The 19,761-nt window shown below is 48.4% G+C and overlaps 1 protein-coding gene across 5 annotated transcripts in view; it reads left to right on the top strand.

Annotated features, from left to right (window-relative positions):
* Positions 1 to 19,761, top strand: part of DOCK11 (dedicator of cytokinesis 11) — a 130,622-nt gene that overhangs the window by 86,247 nt on the left and 24,614 nt on the right. For all 5 annotated transcript variants that reach the window (XM_084639107.1, XM_084639106.1, XM_084639105.1 and 2 more), the window contains exons 32-44: positions 405 to 521; positions 1,869 to 1,944; positions 3,211 to 3,323; positions 4,974 to 5,085; positions 6,140 to 6,206; positions 6,744 to 6,791; positions 7,460 to 7,602; positions 8,311 to 8,426; positions 10,800 to 10,937; positions 15,850 to 16,032; positions 17,583 to 17,696; positions 19,113 to 19,328; positions 19,422 to 19,479. In XM_084639107.1, coding sequence (XP_084495233.1) covers positions 405 to 521; positions 1,869 to 1,944; positions 3,211 to 3,323; positions 4,974 to 5,085; positions 6,140 to 6,206; positions 6,744 to 6,791; positions 7,460 to 7,602; positions 8,311 to 8,426; positions 10,800 to 10,937; positions 15,850 to 16,032; positions 17,583 to 17,696; positions 19,113 to 19,328; positions 19,422 to 19,479 — 1,501 coding nt within the window. The remainder of the gene's footprint in view (positions 1 to 404; positions 522 to 1,868; positions 1,945 to 3,210; positions 3,324 to 4,973; positions 5,086 to 6,139; positions 6,207 to 6,743; positions 6,792 to 7,459; positions 7,603 to 8,310; positions 8,427 to 10,799; positions 10,938 to 15,849; positions 16,033 to 17,582; positions 17,697 to 19,112; positions 19,329 to 19,421; positions 19,480 to 19,761) is intronic.

Below are 19,761 nucleotides of genomic sequence, written 5' to 3'. Positions count from 1 at the left end.
AAAGCCACAACTCGTTAATTCAGTGGCATTTACTGGGTACTCAGTGCTCTTGCAAATCAGGTCTCTTATTTAGAAGAAGGATGGTCTAGGGCTTAGGGTGCAGCCGGAGTCAGGATAGTAAGGTTCAATTGCTTGTTCTGCCACATACTTCCTGTGTGATGTTGGGCGTGTCACTTAGCCCTGCTGTTCCCCATCTATAAAAGAGGGATAGTAATATTTCCTGCCTCATAGGGGTGTTGTGCAAATTAACATATTAAAGGTAGTGATGGAGCAGTAGCTAACTCTTTCTAGGCTATTGCAATCAGCAGGGATCATCATGGAGAAGCCGAGGAGCTTAACTGTGTCACCCACATTTGAAGAGATTGGTGGTTATCTTAACAGTTTGTGCACTGATTGTCTTTCAGAACCAGCAGGCGAAAATAGCCCAGCTGTATCTGCCACTTGCTGCATTGCTCCTAGAGAATATCCAGCGAGTGGCTGGCCGGGACACCCTGTACTCCTGCACGGCCATGTCTAATTCTGTGAGTAACGCTACCTGCACCGAGGATTGGCAGTTCTCTTCCTCGGGATTTCTAGCTCAAATAGAGCAGTCACCATCCAAGTGTCCCTGTGTTCCCCCTCTTCACTGGGCACCAAAGATCCATCTCACTCTCCCCTTGTCTCGGGGCTGATTGAGGCTCTCCCATTCTCCACCGTACGTGATAGAGCAGGGCTTTCCCTAGCTTAAGCACTCGCCACCAGACCAGTCTCCTTGAAGTAGGTTTATTTGTCCGAACATAAGCACACTCCACACAAAAACAGTTCCTTGGCTTGCCCTTTGTCCTAGTGTTTCACAGCCTCCCCTCCGAGGGGTCTGTGGTAATCCTGCTCTTTCAGCTTCACTGCCAGTTCTCTGCTCTCAGCCATCTTTGCTTCTCTTCTGGAACACCGGCCCCAGAGCCACCTCCTTGGGCCCCTGGTCTCTTGTCCCAGGAACCCACCACCAGAGTTAGCGCCACTCCTTTGTGGTTCCGCTCCCCCGGCACAACCTACCCCAGCCACTCTTCCTCCTCTTGGCCTCCAGCAGGCCTTTCTAGTCCCAGGGGTAGCCCTGCCCCCTTGAACTGGCTCCATTGGGCTCACCTGCCCTGACGCAAGAGCACCGGGCCTGGTCTTCCCACGGGGACCAACCCCACCCTTCCGTTAGCTCTGTCACCCTACCCGCAGTTTTTAGTATGTTTTGCCGGTAGCCGGCTCCATTTTGCTTTATAAACAAATAACTGCACTCTCTTTTCCGTAGCCCAGTTTGATCTCGCTTGTTTTGTTCCTTTCACGTTCCTTTTCTACTCTGATATCAATCTCTCTGCACTGCTAGGTGAGATTGCTTCGCCCTTTCATTTGCAGTTTATAACATTCTTTTGAGATCTACCCTACGCTTGAGGAAAGTGGGTTGTCGCCATGTGTTAATGTAAAACCATGTCCTGCTCTCGCACAGATGTGGATTTACAATGGGAGTTGTATATCCATATCTGAGTTTGGCCCCAGGATGAGCTCAGCCTTACAAATTGTCCCTGCCCAGTTATTCAGGGCAAGTAATTTTTTTAGACTGGCAAGTAAAATATCAAATTTTTAGAGCTGGTCAACATTTCAACAGAAATCTTGGGGAGAAAAAATTTGACAAAACTTTTGTTAAAATGTTTTACTAGTCTTTGAGCAGCTCTGCCAGTGTTTTCATCCTCCTGGCAGAAGTGAGTGAGGAGATTTTTTTTTTTTCTTTTTAGTCACACTAGATATTTTTCAGCCCACGTTTTCAGCACTGATCGAGTTGGTGATCACTGTTCTACTTTGACATTGCTTTTCCATCACACACCTCTCCTGTTGTTTTGCAGGCATCCAGAGAGGAGTTTTTGTGTAATTTTACATCCCCCTCAAATAGATCGGGTCTAATTGTGGAGAACGATACAGGTAAATGAGTTATGTAAAGTGTAATTAAAGCATCACTAGCACCAACTAAAAGCAGCTGGTGGAAACAAACAGCACTTTCCTTGTTTTCTTCCAAATGCACAGCAAGGAAAGGAAGGAGACCGGAGAACAATTACTCAAATGTGGGCTGTCCTCTTCATCTTCAATGGGCCAGAGTTTTAAGTGATTAAAAATGGCAGAATTCTGCTCCATTCCTTGCCCAGAACAATAGTATGCCCACCCTTTGGGAGGGACTTTGTGTCCTTAAGGTTACCAAGGGCTAGATTTGGCCGTGCTTTGACGGAATAACTCTGTTGAAATCAGTAGGACTGCTCGTGGTAGCAAGGGTCTGTCTATGCAGTGGTCAGAGGTGGGATGCATGGAGCTCACGGACACATACCCACCCTAAATTCAGTCTAGTTAGCATAGCTGAAAGTAGCAGTGAAGACCCGGCGACGCAGGCTTCGGCACAGGCAAACAACGTGGGGGGCGGGGTGTGTGTGTGTACGTACACTTAGGGTCCCAGCGGATTTGTACAGCCTTCCCTGAAGGCCTGAAGTATTGCCATGGCTTCCCTGCCCTTTTCAGCTCTTCTAGCTAGATTAGAGCTAGTGCAGGTCTGCCTCTTGGGGCTGGGATCGCCTCTCGAGTTGCAGTGTAGACATACCCGCAGTGTCCTAAGCGTCGGTATCGTAACCAATGAGATTACTCCAACGGGTGATTATTGCTAGATGGAAACTTTTCTTAAATGTTTATAAACGACTTTGTTCTTGGGGGGAAGCTACGAGAAGTATTAAAAGAATAGATTTCCCTCATTATGCTCAGGAGATAGGTGGTCCGCTAAACTCTGCAGTCCAGCTAAATTCAGCGGGAGCTGAGAAAGGGCTGGTGGAACTGAGCCATTGTTAATATTAAACAGTTATCAAATCAATTGCCAGAAGAGTCTGACACCCTTACTCACACTGAAATCCATGGGACTACCAGTGGAGTAACGTGTTACTCAGTGCGAGTAAGTGGAACGGAAGCTGGGCCAGAACATGACACTACTATTCTGTTAAACAACTGCTTAAAGGTTTGTAAGTCTTTGTGGACACTCTGCCTGACCCTTCTCAATTCTTTCTGGATTAGTCGTTGCTCCAGGGGCACTCAGATACGTGCCATTTGTTCTCTGCCGGTCATGTATCCATCCGCGGGCATCTTTCATGAAGCCCCTTCCCAGCGATATGTAGTCGCTAACGGTGCCTTTGTGGGTTTGTTCTTTTTCTTTAGGCTATGGTACAGCACTTCCGAACGGCCACAGTATGAAAAGGGAGGACTCGAAAGGATCTCTGAGTTCGGAAGGGGCAACGGGTTCTCCTGATCAGTGCAACACCGGGGAAAACGTAATGCATGTGGGATGACAGAAAGCAATAGCACATTTGGGCTGTTCAAAAAAAAAAAAATCACCATGTTGATCATTCTCTTGCAAACCAGTTTTAAAGCAAACAGAAAATGATACTTGTGTTTTATAGAGGTCAGACTAGATGATCTAATTGTGCCTTAATCTATATATCTAAAATACAGTGAATGATTTATAAAAGGTCAAAGTCAGAATTCATAGGGAATGTTTCTACTCCCTGAGTAGAAACATTGGCTGTCCACATGCACACACACATCCTCATTGACTTCCGTGGGTCATTGCACATTTGACCAAGGCCTGATGAGTTCTGTATGTGGACTGAAAGCAGAGCACCGTGGTGTTTGCCTGCCAACGATCGTCACTTTCAGGGGAGAAGACGCTGAGAGGACACAGCTGTAGGAAAAGCAGCTCTGTTTAAAAAGCAGCCACCACCTCACTTTGCAGGAAATAACGTTGGTCAAATGACCCAGGGAAGAATGTGGCCCCAAATTTTAAGAATGCAAGTTCCCTGCCTGAGCCCAAGTTGCATGCACAGAGACTGGGGATTTGTCCCAGCTTTCCTGTGACCAGCAGGCATTTGCACATGTACCTGGGGCAGACACGGAATTGCTACGTGCTCTTTTAAAAATACAGGCCTCTGTGACTAAAAAGGCAACAGGAGCGAGCTCTCGGAGCTGCCACCGGTTCTACTCGTGCATACTCAGAAGGGAGTCTGCAGAGCTTCTCGGTGGGAGAGGCGGGGCCTGGTGAAGGTCCAGTATCCCCACCAAGAGCCCTGAAGCCCCAGTTCTGTCAAGTACTTGAGCACTGAACCATTCCTAGTCAGCCAAGTATTACGCTTGTGCATAAGTTCCATTGGAGAGAACATCCAACTCTGTTTTGCAGCAAGTAGTGTTGGTATTCGCACAGTTCTTCTCGAGGGACCCTTGTTAGCCAGGAGTCCTCTTTGTTTTTCAGAGTACCCAAAAAATAGTTCTCTGTTAATAGACGTGATGTACCAGGGTTCAGTTTTCCAGCAACAAAGGTGCATGTCTTTAGAGCTACATGGTATAGTATGTGGAATGTTCTCTGATGCCATTTGTGCACCTCCTGTTTTCCAGCACTGAGTCGTGTGCAGATTTAGTAGGTTGAATTTGGCACATACGAACAGCGTGATGCTCATTCTGTGTTGTGCAGTGACTCATGTCCCTAGCCTGTTCCAGAATCAATCAGAAACTAAAAATTTCTGTCCATTCTTTATGAGCCTGGGGCTCAGCTAAAAAAAAAACAAACCAAAAAAATCCCTGTGTGGGGCTTCAGCCAGAACTGACTGGCCCAGGGAGCTGAGAGGGTGTGTGCAGTTCCATTCTGCACTCGGTCCATGGCAGGGATCGTTCACTCGTCATTCCCCTTCAGTCAGCCGAGACCCCGGCAAGTACCAGTTCCTGCCCGTTCTCACAGTGGCTTGGGTGACATGGGAACATCCCGCCCCTCACACGCAGATTGCAGCCACCAGCATATTTCACCTCGGCCACCAGTTAGCCATCAGGTGGAAGCAGCCTCGGGTCGGGGCAGCTTAGGCTACATTCAAAGCAGGGACCCGGCTCTCTGTGCTGCAGGATGGTTTTCTAACATGTATTTTTGTGGTGATTAGAGCCGGAGAAGTTCCACGAGGAGTAACGTGTCCCATCACAGTAGGCTGGACCAGTATGAGATCAGGAGTCTCCTAATGTGCTACCTCTACGTCATTAAAATGGTCTCTGAAGGTTAGTGACACTCACCGAACTGTGTGCTTAGGGAGATGGGTCTGCTCCCTACCACAGCCCCTGTATGCCATGGCGTGTAGCAGCCGTAAAGGCGAGGGGATCTCCCCCAGCACAGAGGCAATGCAGGGCCACCAGAAGCAGCCATACACTTCCTCACCTGACAGGCCCCGGTGTGGGGGGCAGGAGGGGACGCCCCCAGTGCTGCAGAGATCTTGGAGATTCTGCAGTGCTGCCCACAGGTAGCCCTAGAGAGGCTGCTGGGAGTTAGACACTCTCTTCGCCCTCCACCCAAGGTTGTGCCACTCAGACACCAGCATGGGCCCAGCGTCTGGTAAAGCACCGTTGGTCGGATGGTCTCCATACCGTATATTGTAGCAGGGTGCGTTGGGGCATCACAGAAGTTACGCACCCTCTGTTTTCATTGGCTGGCCCTCGTGTTACCAGAAATGTACAGTAAGTGAACTCATTTCTGGGGGGAGGGCTGCACCTCCCCTTGCTAAGCCCAGCTGTCTCCCACAGTCAGCTGGGGCTGCCGAGGCCTAGGACTAGAATCAAGGGCTGCGAACTCCAGCCCTTCCCACACTGCTGAGTTGAGGGGGGAGCAGAGGGATCCCAGCTGGAGCTTGGTTAGGTAGAGGAGCTCCCATCACAGGAAAGAAGACGAGCCTGCGGGTACCACATCCATGACTGGGGAGACAGGCAGATCCCAGACTTGCTCTGCTCTGTCTTATTTCATCATTTTCAAAAATCCATCTGTGGGGAAGGTGAGCGTCTGACCCTGACTGCAGGAGGAGGGCAGCTGAGGGGCTGTTCCCCTCCACGGCTGGAAACACGTTCACTGCAGCTTCCTGCCCCATTGCATTGGACGAGCAGGCTTGGGCAAAGGTCTCCAGGGAGGTAAAGAATCAAATGGCCAGTATGAAAAAACACATGGTTGTGTGGCTGCAAAGATAGATTTCCATGGGCCACTGGTCACAGGCTGATTTAGCCTGCAAAGACCCCCTGTGACGGTCTTAAATGTTATACATTCTTAGCGGGTTTGTTTCATTTTCAGATACACTTCTCGCCTATTGGAACAAAATATCACCCCATGAGCTGATAAATGTCCTCGTACTTCTGGAGTAAGTATCAGGAGATTGTATCTATGCTTCGAAGTGTGCATGATACGTTTGTTATATAACATAGGTAGGTAAAATGAAACCATCCCTCCATGCACTGCACACGGTACATGCTCCTCCGTTCCACACGAGATGCAGCTTACCAGGAGGTAGAAAAGTCTTTTGGTATAATATTGCATCACATGAGACATGATCTAGGATCAGCCATTGCAGACTGTAGGGTAACAGGTAGCCCCGTGAGGCCAGGCTGGCAAGCTGACTGTGATCAGCACTGATTCTGTGCGAAGAGCGTTCCATTGCATAAGAGCAGAGAAGGTGATCGCATCAAAGGCCCTGGAAATACCAGCACGGTCTCACTTTCTATTGTGTCTGGCGGCACAGATGGGTGAGTAGATAGGAGTGTGTTTGGAGGGGCTGAGGGCCTACATGCTGAGCACAGGTTTAAAATACAGACACCCAAACCCACGCACGCAGACATGTACTGGTTAAAGTGAAACAGCTCGGTATCCTTCCTGACATTTACAATGTTTTTCTTTCTAGAGTCTGTTTATTCCACTTCAGATACGCAGGGAAGAGAAATATAGCCAGGTATAGTTCTCTTTTTGCTAGTGGTTTCTTCCCCCACACCACCTGCCCCATGGTGGCTACATGAGAATGAACAGGGGAGCACTCATGTCCAGTGCGGAGAGGGAGCTGTTGGAGAGCCCTGCTCACCCCATCCAGGGAGAGGAAGTGCGGGGCTTCCTTCTGCTTTTAGCAGAGAAGGGAAGCTACACTTCTCTCAGTGGTCTCACTTTTCCTCCGGCTCAGCAGAGGGCAACTTCAGCTCTCACTGGTAAAGCTCAACTTCCCAGCCGTTTGTCTGATCCTTCCAGCCCTTGGCTGAGATTTATTTTTATAGATTTCTGCTAGAGTGAAGCTGCAAGCTTTGAAATACAAGTGGTGGTTCTCAGTTCACACATCTGGCTCTGGACCTGATGCTTGGAGGTGCTGCAAAGCTGGTTATTCTCTAGTTTTAGGGACACACCTGCCAGTGGGGCTACTTGGCACAGTGCTCCATTGGGCAAGCAGGGACAGGCCATCCCTGTTGGTTTTTTTGTTGCCTGCCCCAGGTGCCACTTTAAGCCCTCCTGTGTGTTGGCATGAGCTTAACAAGCAGATTGGACTCAGGTCTCCCTGCTTCACACTCCAATGGTAATGATGCCAGCCCAGTGCCACTGGCCCATCCCAGTCTGCATTTTGGGTTCTCCTTTCAGGGTTCACGATGCCTGGTTATCAAAGCATGTTGGAGTTGACAGGAAGTCGCAGACAATGCCTGCCCTTCGCAGCAGGGCTGGCCTCATGCAGGCCCGGCTACAGCACCTGACCAGCTTGGAAAGTTCATTTACGCTCAATCACAGTATGTACAGAGACGGAGCTGGTAACGTCGGTTGATCGTATTAGACGATTGCATGCTGCCACTTGTGACGTCACTTCCCTTTTGTTGCGTCAGGCTGCTTGGCTTTGCATCTTTCCACTGATCCCCTCGCTTCCCTGCAGCCCTTTGAACTGCGGGGAGTGGCAGGGGCTTCAGGCCAAAGGGTGTGTTAAAAATCACCCCTGTTTAGTCTGTAGATGGAATTTTCCTCTTCCAGTCTCGCTTCCGCTTCCTGGTTGCCAGTAGGGACAGGTGGTGCTCTGGTGTCAGTGATCAGAACAGACAGGAATGCTGCATCCTGCATGGCGTTTGGCCATTCGCCCCGTGCAGATCCCCAGCACAAGGCCAATGCCAATGGGGCTTACGTGGGATTTAAGTGGGGTATAGGCCTTGTATTGGCCCTTCTTCATGTGGGTGAACTTCACCCCTCCCCAATGAGAGAGCCTGCCCCGCTTCTGCGCCAGGAATCCAGCTTGGAGAGGCAGCTGTTGGACGGGAAGTGGCAAGAGGCCACTCACAAACTTCCCTCCGTGTGGTGATGAAGCTGCCCTTGCCTGCTGTGGGTAAGGTGAGTACCTGCTGCATTTAGGTCTCAGGAGGGCTGGAGTTATAACCCTGTGTGTGCCTGAGCTCCACACTTGCATGTTGTTCTGGAGGGTTCCATCACTTTCCTTTACTTCCTGCTCCCAGATGCTGGCACTTCAGAAGCAGACATTGTGCACCAGGCCTTACTAGAAGGCAATACGGCCACAGAAGTTTCCCTAACAGTCCTGGACACCATTTCTTTTTTCATCCAGTGTTTCAAGGTGAGCATTGAAATCAGCATTGTCCTTTGGTGTATTGCAGACCCCCAAAACAGTGTCAGTTTGAAAACCTTGCGTTAGACTGAACGCTCTCACATGTAAATGTGCTTTTCCTTTCCGCTCACGATCATAAAGACGTACCACACAGAAGTATAGTGCAAAGAAGGAAAACCCAAGCTGAGTCTTAAGCATTTATACTTTTATTGACAGAGCTAGTTCAATAAAGTGAGTAAATGTATCCGGCTAGTAGACATGTTTAGGAATTCAAACAAATAGTAAAAGCCAAGAACTCACGCAGAGTATTGCCTATGCTTTGTGTAGTTGGTCAAATACTTCTCTGGGGCCAGATCCTAGCCCATGTAAAAAGTGCTACACAACTGTACCAGGATGTCTGTGATACAAGCTTGTTATTTTTTAAGAGGTGTGGTGAGAGACATAACAGATAAGTGGTTCAGCTTTTGAAGTGACTTCTGCAAATGTGGTAATATCATTTGACTTTTTATCTAGTGTAGAAAACAAAATCTCTGACCAAATAATATAGCTTTAGGGGGACTTCCCGTTTTTCTACCATCATTTGTCTGTACCTATTTACCCAAGTCGCTGTAGAGCTGCTATTTGTCTGGCTTAAGAAATAGCATATTCTGTTAGGCATGGGTATCCCAGTCACTTACAGTCCTCCTTCGAGTGCTTGCGCATGTCGATTCCATTCTAGGTGTGCGCAGCCACCAGAGGGGGGTTTTGGTGTAACTGTATCTGTAGGGTTGGCTGTGGCGCCCCCTGGAGTGCCGTGCTCGTGCGTTGGTATATTAGGTGCCGCTGGCTCTACGCCCTCTCAGTTCCTTCTTACCGCCCGTGGTGGCTAGTCGGAGCGCCTTTCCCTTGCCTAGCAGGGGTTACCGGTTCTTCTACTTCAGCGGCCTGTGTCCGACTGATCTTGTTGGGTAGCAGAAAACCCTCCACCAGAGTGACCTACCTGGCCAAGTGGAAAAGGTTCACATGCTGGACCTTGGACCAGGGTATCCGGGCCGAGCAGGCCTCAATGCAGGCAATCCTAGATTATCTTCTGCACCTCAAGCTCCAGGGGTTGTCCCTGTCTTCAATCAAAGTCCACTTGGCCGCTCTTTTGGCCTTCCACCCTCTGCTCCAGGGCAGGTCAGTCTTCGCGCATGACATGATGGTTTTTGAAAGGTCTGGAGAGTCTCTACCTGTACGTCAGGGATCCCATCCCTCCCCTGGGACTCAACCTTGTGCTGTCAAGGCTCATGGGTCCCCCCTTCAAACCTCAGGCTCCATGCTCTCTTCTTCTCTCCTGGAAGGTTTTGTCCCTGGTTGCGATAACATCTGCCCACAGGATCTCTGAGATCAGGGCACTACTTCAGAGCCACCCTACATGGTGTTCTACAAGGACAAGGTCCAGCTGCGGCCACATCCAGCATTTCTGCCCAAGGTAGTTTCACAGTTTCATACAGGCCAGGATGTATGCTTACCTGTCTTCTTTCCAAAGCCTCATAAATTGGAAGAGGAGCACAAGTTGCACGCCCTGGACATCAGGAGGGCACTTTCCTTCTACATTGACAGAACTAAGCCATTTCACAAGTCGACACAATTGTTCTTTATGGTGGCAGACAGGAAGAATGGTACCTGGCCCAGGTGCTGATTCAGGATATCTGCAGGGCCGCTACCTCGTCCTCCATCCACACCTTTACATCTCATTACATGCTTACCTAGCAAGCTCGAGAGGATGCTGTCTTTGGCAGAGCAGTGCTGCAAGACCGTGAACTCTGAGCCCACCTCATAGAATCGTAGAATATCAGGGTTGGAAGGGACCTCAGGAGGTCATCTAGTCCTACCCCCTGCTCAAAGCAGGACCATTCCCCAATTAAATCATCCCAGCCAAGGCTTTGTCAAGCCTGACCTTAAAAACTTCTAAGGAACTTCTATCACCTCTGTAGATACTGCTTGTGAGTCACCTATAATGGAATCGACATGAGCAAGCACTCGAAGAAGAAAAAACAGTTACCTAACTTCTGTAACTGTTGTTCTTCGAGATGTGTTGCTCATGTCCATACCATTACCTGCCCTCCTGCCCCTCAGTCGGAGTTGCCAGCAAGAAGGAACTGAGAGGGTGTAGGGTTGGTGGCGCCTAATATACCAACGGATGAGCATGGCCCTCCAGAGGGCTCAACAGCCAACCCTATGGACACCGCTAAGGCAAAAATCTCTGACGGCTGCACACGTGGGCGTGCACACACCTAGAAAGGAATGGACATGAGCAACACATCTTGAAGAACAACCATTATGAAAGGTAGGGAACTGTTTTTTTGAGGCACACACGCTGGGTTTTTCTGCAGAATGAATTCTCTCCTTGCTTTCCAGAATCAGCTCTTAAACAACGACGGCCATAATCCACTTATGAAAAAGGTTTTTGATATTCATCTCGCCTTCCTCAAAAACGGGCAGTCAGAAGCAGCTCTGAAGCACGTCTTCGCTTCCCTGAGAGCTTTCATTAGCAAGGTAGGTGCAGAGGTGACGCGTGAGGCAGTCCTGTGCCCTCGAACCTTTACATGGTGCCTCCCGCCCCTACTGACGCTTACGAGATGTCTCTGGGTAGGTGGGGCAGCTTTAAAGGTTCCGGTTAGAATTCATACAGGTCGGGGGGCAGGAGGGGATGGCCCTACCGCAACCTTCACTGCCGGCCTGCACTGCTCGGGGGAACCTTTAAAATAGAGATTCTTAACTAATGGAACAGCAAGGCCAGATGAAGTCATCTAACTTTAAACAGCGGTCAGCAATGTACGGACACTCATCAGGGCTGGGTAAAATAACAGGGACATCACCAGGAGCTAAAGAGGCTGTCCTGACTCTGACTGAATGTGCACAAGTGTGGGTCAGAAGTAACTCCATTGACCTCTGCGGTGTTCCCTGGGTCCTGTAAGAGATCTGTATCAGTCCCACCAAAACGTTGCTCTTCCTTGAAGCATTTGTGCCAACAGGCAGCGTTAAAATGAGTTATCCGCAGGGGTGGGTCTAGCACTCAGGACCTGCTGCATCTATGGGAGGTAGCATCACGCTCACTTTCTCCGGCAGCTTTTTCAACATTCCAATAGTTCTGTTTTGCACAAAAGCAGCCCAAGGTTGTGTTTGAACACAGCAACTTCCTCCCTTCCCAGCCAACTGTTATGCAGTTCAAATGAACAGGCAAATCCACACCTGCCCTACTGGATCTCCTGACGAGATTCCAAAACCCTGAGCTCCTGGAGACTTTCCCCAGAGCTAAGGCCTTATGCCCATGGGTTCCAAAGCAAAGTGAAAACTACGGTGGGCCAAGTTCCTTGCTTGTGTCCATGAGAGCAACTCGTTGACTTCAGTGGAGTCTTGACCATCTACAGCAGCTCTGAATTTGGCTGATATATTTTCAGAGACTTGCAAAATTATTTTACTGAAGTTTTCTCATTTCCCCTGAGATATGTTGCTTCTGTAAAATGAGATACAGGCCCAGTAGATAGTATCTGCAAGGAAGTGTTTTCTCTGCTAGCTGTACTCACATGGGTTCAAGCATCCTTCTTCTACCTCTGTTAGACTTTAAAGGTCATTTCTAACTGCAGAGTGACTATAAAGTGGCCAGGGCAATTGTCTCTCAAAGACGGGTACAAGGTTGGCTTTTATGTTTGCAAACTTGTTATGGGATCTGAAAGTCCCCCCATGTTGTTTTTGGTTTGCGCACCATCACCAGTAACTTTTTTCCCGCTACGGTGTCCATTCCATTGGTTGTAGCTCTGCTGCAAGTTGGATGTGTATGTTCCCTCCTACTTTCACACTTCCTCTAGTGCAGAGATAATGGTAATGAAGCAGGAAAGAGCCTCCTGTCATGGTGAGTTTGTAAAGGTAGTAGTTAGGAAAAAAATCTTCTTAATTTCACCCATACTAGATACATTTTACCGCTTGTCTCAAAAGTCTTCCCCGCTATACTAAACTCAACTGGGCAACGTGACAGGGAAGAGACAGAGAACAGAATTGGTGTGCGAAAACTGAGCTCACGCTGTGCTTAGTTGTTTAAAAAAAGAGGAAGAAGCAGCTCTGTTTCTTTCCTTAGTGGAAACTCAATAAAAATCAATTATTCTTAATTGTTTATACTCTTGGTTGCTGCCAGTCCCTAGGTTGCTGGGGAGAATGCTGACATAAAACACACATCTCCTATTCGGGAGTGGTCCCAAAATGAAGGGTAGTGAAGGAAACATGGCTTTTAAGGGGCTAATTCACTTGATCCACAACAGGCTTGATTCTCTACTATGTCCAAGTGGAGCTGCGAGGGAGGATGAGGGGAGCTGATTGCAGATCCCTACTCCCTTGCTGTAACTTAAAGCTGCAGGGGAGCAACTTTAACTTTTGTCACTGGCAAAGGTCCCTGAGAACTTCCTGCCTGTGGAGAGTCAGGAGAAGCAGAGACCCACTCCACCATGCCCAGGCTCCATCTTTCTCACCCCTTGGCCTGGCACTCTTCCTCCCTCTCCTTATGCCAGGTGAGGGCAGCTGGCACAGGAGGCTTTTCCCACAGCACAGGGGAAATTCTCTGGCCACTTTAAGGCCACCTTGGGCTACTCGTCTATTCAGGCCCAGCATGGAGACACTTTCTCCATGGATGTTGCTCAGACGTCCCTCTGTGGGGCATCAGGGATGCCATGAGCTGTGTGCTGCAAGGCAGAACCCCACTGGACCCAAAGCATGCTGAGCTGGGGGCCCCGTGGCACTTCTTCAGCACTTCCAGACATGAGGATCTAGATGCCCCTCTGCCGACAGGCACTCCGAACTCATTGGGGCAGCAGCGCCTCTGAAGTCAGTGGATCTAGGACAATTTACACCCACTGAGGATCTGCCCCATAGATGGGAACAGCCAAGTTACCCCATTTCTGGGGGGAATGGGTTCTCTTTGTATGACAGAGAGCTGCCTTCCCACATCTGACATGCTGGAGGAGTGACTGGCGAGTATTATAGACATGGAAAAGACTCTAAACTCTAAATCTGATGAAGTGAGCTGTAGCTCACGAAAGCTTATGTTCAAATAAATTCGTTAGTCTCTAAGGTGCCACAAGTCCTCCTTTTCTTTTTGCGGATACAGACTAACATGGCTGCTACTCTGAAACCTAAACTTTCTGTGTCAGCCAAAGACTACACATTCCTGCAGGTCTCAGGGTTGTGTGTGGAATAACACCATGCCTGTGGGCCAGAATCAATTCCTAATATAAATACATCACCCACTAATCCTCTCATCCCACTGTTGACTTAACTTGATCGTAGGGGAACTGCCTAGTAGAAATGCTTGAACTGTGGTTGATCTTCTGCCTTTGGTAGTGGAAGAGGGCAATGCTACCTAAGCAGCAGTTAATCTTTAACCGTTGGTTTCTTGTGTACACACTTTTAGTTCTTTGCTGTTACACTGGTGTGTTTTTTCTCTTCTTCCCAATTTTTTTTCCTTAAAATGTTGATTTTGGCCAAAGACGATGAATATAAGGCTTATTTGCTGTCTCGCTGACTATAAGCTACTATAATTATTATTTGTGTTACCAACTCAACGGAAGAGATCTGCCCCATGCATAGGAGATCAGAGCTCCCCTACCAATGGTTCAGTCTGTCGTAGAGTAGAAAATATTTGATCTTTCAGCTGTTGACTTTTCTTTGACAAATAATGCTACGAGGCAGTCGCAGTCCCTGGTGGTGCTGATATTACCATTTACTTGATCAAACTACAAAATAAATCAAACCTCCTCTTGTAAGCTGAGCAAGTTGCTCAGAAATCATGTGGCGGCAGAAAGCCTAGAGCGCCACAGCGACATCCCCCCAGTTCATTTCCTCATGGACGTTTTCAAAATGTCTGCCCAGTATTCTGGCCACCGAATACCGCCTTTAACAGAGCTCACAAGTCCCCATCCCTTCAGCAAACTACTCTGCTCAGATCCACCCGCACACCCCAGGGTGTCCCCTCTTCCCCTGCCAGGAAGAGCAAGGGAAGAGACGAGTCCGTGGCATTCCCCTGAATTGGCGTGAGCCGGGGCACTCGGCCTGAGGTGGTGAATCAGCTGCTGAAAAGGCTCAGGCCGACGGCAGCGCAGGGTACATCTACAGAAGAGCCGGGCGGGCGCTACCCAGATGGACACGCACTAGCTCGACATTAAAGGTAGCCGTGTGGCCGTAGTGGCATGGGTGGAGGCTCAGGCGACCCGCCCGAGTACAGCCCCACCTGATCCTTGGGGAGTAGACTCAGGTGGCTAGCCCGTGAGCTGCACCGCCCGGCTGCTCCGCAGATGCACCCTCGCTGGGCAAACCCCCTGACGCTTTGTCGCCTAGTACGGCAGCGTTTAACGTCTCCGTGATGTCTGGGGGAACGACGCCCCCTGAGAATACGGCTACACTGCAGTGGAAACCGCCCCACACGGAGTCTCGGAGCCCGGACTGTGGGGCTAAGAATTGCAGAGTAGACATTCGGGCTCAGGCTGGAGCCCAGGCTCTGGGAGCCTCCCCTCTCATGGGGTCTCCAGGCCTGATCATCTACTCTGCACGTTTTAGTCCTGCAGCCCGAGCCCAAGTCAGCTGACCCAGGCCAGCTGTGGCTGTGAGGCTGGTTTTTGATTGCAGGGTAGGCATACGCTGAGCATTTGTGCGTGTTCCAGGCCCACAGACAAATCCTGCCCACTCCTCAGTGACTATCTAGCCCTCACCATTTGCACGAGGAAGATCCTTGTGCCACCCCCGAGCTCGCCTCGTCTCTGAAGCTGCCCTGCTGCGGTTTCCTTGTGGCGGGCAGGAAGGTAGCATGCATCCCCCTTCCCCCTGTCCTTCTTCCAGGTCATTTCCCTGCTGCGACCCTGGTCCCACCATCAGGCCCAGTGAGTTCTGGGAAGAAGCAGATTGCAACTCCTGGCAGCCAGCAGAGAAGGCTTCAGCCACAATTCACTCTTATTTAGAGATTTGCTTGGATTACAAATGTCCTAGCTGCTGCTATTCCTCTCCTGCTGCTCCACCTCATTCTCAGTGTAGAAAATATCTGAGGAGATGTACTTCTTCCTCAGGAGAACAGTCTGTGTTTGTTTTAACCCTCATCCTTCCCTTGCCTACTGCTTCCTTTGCCTGCTAGCTCCGTTTGGGGGGATCTGATGGAGATTTCAAGCTCTCTAGGACAGGATGTGTCTCATTTGTGTGTCTTCAGAGTTCCACACAAAGTCAGGGCATTCTATAAACATTCAGCAATTAAAAATAAGCCCCTGAAATTCATTCCCACGAGTATTTATAGAAGCCAAACACCAATCTAGGCCCATTTGCATTCAGACGTGAAGACAAAGCATGGGCCTGCGTGTGCACATGTGTATGTGTGTGTGTACTGGGTGTGTTTCACAGGGGTGTTTTTTTTAACATTGGCACACTTCTTGTTAAGTTTCCCTCAGCATTTTTCAAAGGAAGGGTGACCATGTGTGCAGCCTTGTGCTATGAGGTCCTGAAGTGCTGCACCTCGAAGCTAGCCTCCACCAGGAATGAAGCATCGGCACTCCTGTATCTTCTGATGAGGAACAACTTTGAGTTCACTAAAAGGAAAACCTTTCTGAGAACACACCTGCAGGTCAGTGAAAGGTGAACTGCTGCACAGAGGTGCACCTCAATGCTTAATCTCCAGGTCAATCCTGCAAAGACAGAGAATGTGTCCAGCATGACTCTGAGCTTCAGCATGACAGATTAAAATATTTACACTTAAGACCTAGCTGTCATCCAGCGCTTGTCATCAGCAGATCTCAAAGCACTTTACAAAGGAGGTCAGTGTCGTGCCTCCCCATTTTACAGCTGGGGAAAGTGAGGCACCAAGCAGGGCAGTGACTTGCCCATGGTCACTCAACAGGCAGGGCCAGGAGTAGAACCCAGAACTCCTGGGTATTATGGGGATTTATCAACCTCAGCCTGTCCTGTTCTTCAGGGAGTCTGAGAAGGAGTTTGACTTTCTTTAAGCAGGCTAAATCTTGCAGTCCTTATCTGGTCAGAAATCCCATTGATTCCAGTGATTTCCCTGGGAGTTTGGTCTAAGTCGTGATTTCAGGATTTGGCCCAGGGTCCTTATGGATGAAATACGTTTGCTGTTAGAGTCAGAGATTATTGATTTTCAGAGTATGCTTACAAGGCTCGCCTCTTTGCCAAGAGATGAGTGAAGAGAACGGGGGTGATTGTCCATGGTCAGGTGGGAAAAGTCCTGCCTGTTGGATTGGGGGAGGATTTTTTCTGGGGGGTTGTTTCTGGCTTTTGTTGTATTGTTGTTTTCAGTCATGATAAAAGCAGCCAGAATAGCAGATGGGCTACAAGCTGTTATAAATCACAAAAGAGATAAATATAACATAGCATCTAATAGCTACGGCCCCAGGATTTGTTGTCTGTTCTAGTCCTAATCCTCGTTCTAAAAATGTGGCACACTGAGAGCAGAACTATGTCCTGTGGTGTAATGATCATCAGATTTTGAAGAGTAAACAAGGAAATGAGACCGGTTATGATGAAGGTTATGATTTAATCATGAGTATTTTAAATAAAAGTAATGAACAGGTCACGGGCAAGAAACAAAGAAACACAGTCCGTGAGCTGCCCATGACTTATTCCACAAATAACCCTGACTGAATCTTGGAGGGTTGGGGGTGGAGCCCTGGTGGCCCATGGCACCAGCTGTGGGAAGGCAGCCTTGGAGGGCCTGGGGGACCTGCTGCCACTCAGGCCACCGCCAGGGGGGAAGCTACGGGGGGTCAGCCGCTGCTCCAGCCACCCCAGGACTGCTGCCAGGAGCCACCAAGCTGCGGCTGCTCCCCCCAGGACCACTGTTCAGGTGGTCTCCTAGGCCACCCACATTGGCCGCTGCTCAGGCGGTCCCCGGGGCCAGCTGCCCAGAGCAGCAGCCGGTGCAGCTGGTCCCGGGCCTCTCCAGCAGCGGCTGGTGCATCTGGCTCCAGGGCCAGCTGCTTGGGCAGCCCTGGGGTCAGCCACACTGTCTGCTGCAGAAGTCACGGCGGTCGCAGACACTGAGCCCTAGTTACGATTAATTGTATTCATTCTGTTTGAAAGATTTTTGACTCACAAACATCTTTTTATACAATTGTGACAACAAAGCACATGGATGAGAACCTGTCCCTTTTCCAACAGATAATAATTGCAGTGAGCCAGTTAATAGCAGATGTGGCACTAAATGGAGGATCGAGGTTCCAGGAGTCACTATTCATTATTAATAACTTTGCAAACAGTGACAGGCCTATGAAGGTAAATTTGATGAATTAAAACAAATAATAAGTTTGCACTACCACCACCAAGTATGTGGTCTGGGAAATATACACAGAGATTGTAGTTAAAGAGTGAATGTTATGTATTTATACTATTTACTCCTGAAACCATCTGCCAAACTATGTGTGTTGAGTGAGAGGAAACAAACATTTTGGCTGCAGCGATTTGAGGCTCTCTCTCAATGACTATGACAGCTGTGTCAGTCTAATTGTTGGTTTATTGCAGCTGGGTGAGAGGGAGAACTGCAGTTGAGGTTACACCTTTGTATTTAGCATTACTTTCTGGTCATCTGAAGATCTTCCCGAGAATTTCCAACAAAGGGAGGGAAGAGAGGACCAGGTGTTTCTCATGTAATAAAGCTAACCATTAAAAATAAAAAATTGAGACAGTCACTCTCTGTAAAAGAGGTGAAATGATCGCCATATTATTTTTGCTTTGCAGTCTACCGTTTTTGGAAAGCAATTGCTTCCTTAGTGCTAAAGTAGTGTGAATAAATTCTGTCTGCTTCAGTAAATATCAATATACAATGCTTGCAATCTGGTCACATTTTACAATATGTAACTGCCAGTTTAGGAAAGGAAAAACCTAGGAAATGTTTTAGAAGACCACAGTTTTCCTATTATTTAAAGATGCGGGAGGAGGAGAACCTAAGTAGAGTTATGGCCTATGATAGAATGAAACTTGTCATTGGCATTGGTAGGTAATGGGCAAAGATCCTTAGTTCTGTTCTGCACAGGAATGTTTATGTGCATTTGAAGTTCACTGAGCCACGCTTTGTTTGCTAACTGTATTTTACACATGTGGACCTTTAAGTAATGCACTTTTCAGGGAAGGGAGTATGTCTGTTTATTTCTAGTTTTTACTTAGCATTTTTTTAGTACCGGGCACACTTTTAGTACAATATACAGAAAAATGATAAACCACACTAGAGAGCGAACAAGTGAGGCAGGTGTTGACTCGAGTGAAAAATACTTCAGGAACTAGTGAAGGCCCAATTCTGTAGCCTGTACTCACATTGTGTAGCACTTGCTCACCCACATGCCAGTCCAGTAGGGTACGTAAGCATAAGTAGTCCCACTGAAGTCCATTTGGCTACTGTTTACATGAGCAACTCAAGCAGAGTTGCAAAATTTGACCCTGAACAAGAGGATTTGCAGACCCAAGGTCAAATGCATTGATTGCATAGCAAAATGACACAGTATAGGATTAATATATCAAAAGTCCAGTCGGCATCCTCTCCTGTACCTTGCATGTGAAAATTGCTACATGCAGTGTACGTAGCAATTAAATCCATTGCACGTTGAGTAAGCTGAAGGGTTGACATCTGTCTTTCTATAGCAAAACCTCGAACATCTTTATTTCTGTGTTTTTCTAATTAGATTTGTTTTGTGCCAGGCAACTGCTTTCCCCTCAGAAGTCAAAGATTTGACCAAGAGAATCCGTACTGTGCTTATGGCTACCGCTCAAATGAAAGAACACGAGAAGGACCCTGAAATGTTGATCGATTTACAGTACAGCTTAGCCAAGTCCTATGCTAGTACCCCAGAGCTCAGGAAAACGTGGCTGGACAGCATGGCAAAGATCCATGGCAAAAATGGAGATTTTTCAGAGGTAATCTGTCAAATTCCATTGAAAACAGGTGGTGTGGAGAGGCAGAGATTCCAATTGACGTGGTAACTACTCCTGTTTTGTTGTATTTTGCAGGCTGCCATGTGTTATGTCCATGTAGCAGCCCTTGTTGCAGAGTTTCTTCACAGAAAAAGTAAGAGTTTACTGTTGGGGTGGGGAACGCTGCAGCCTTTTTTTGTGTCCATCTTTGAGTTTACAGGTCATCAAAACGTTTTCAAGATCAAATTCACTTAATTTGGTAAACGACTGTTGTCAGTTTATACTGGGTTCTTCTAAAATAGTGAACGAAAGCTGTGGTCCTCAAACTATTGTACTGGCGACCCCTGTCACGCAGCAAGCCTCTGAGTGCAACCCCCCTTATAAATTAAAAACACTTTATATACTTAACACCATTATAAATGCTGGAGGCAAAGCG

This window comes from Lepidochelys olivacea, assembly GCF_965140295.1.
Source record: "Lepidochelys olivacea isolate rLepOli2 genome assembly, chromosome: 9".
NCBI lineage: Eukaryota > Metazoa > Chordata > Testudines > Cheloniidae > Lepidochelys > Lepidochelys olivacea.
Note: the sequence above shows the minus strand (reverse complement) of the source record. Positions and strands in the feature narration are given on the sequence as shown.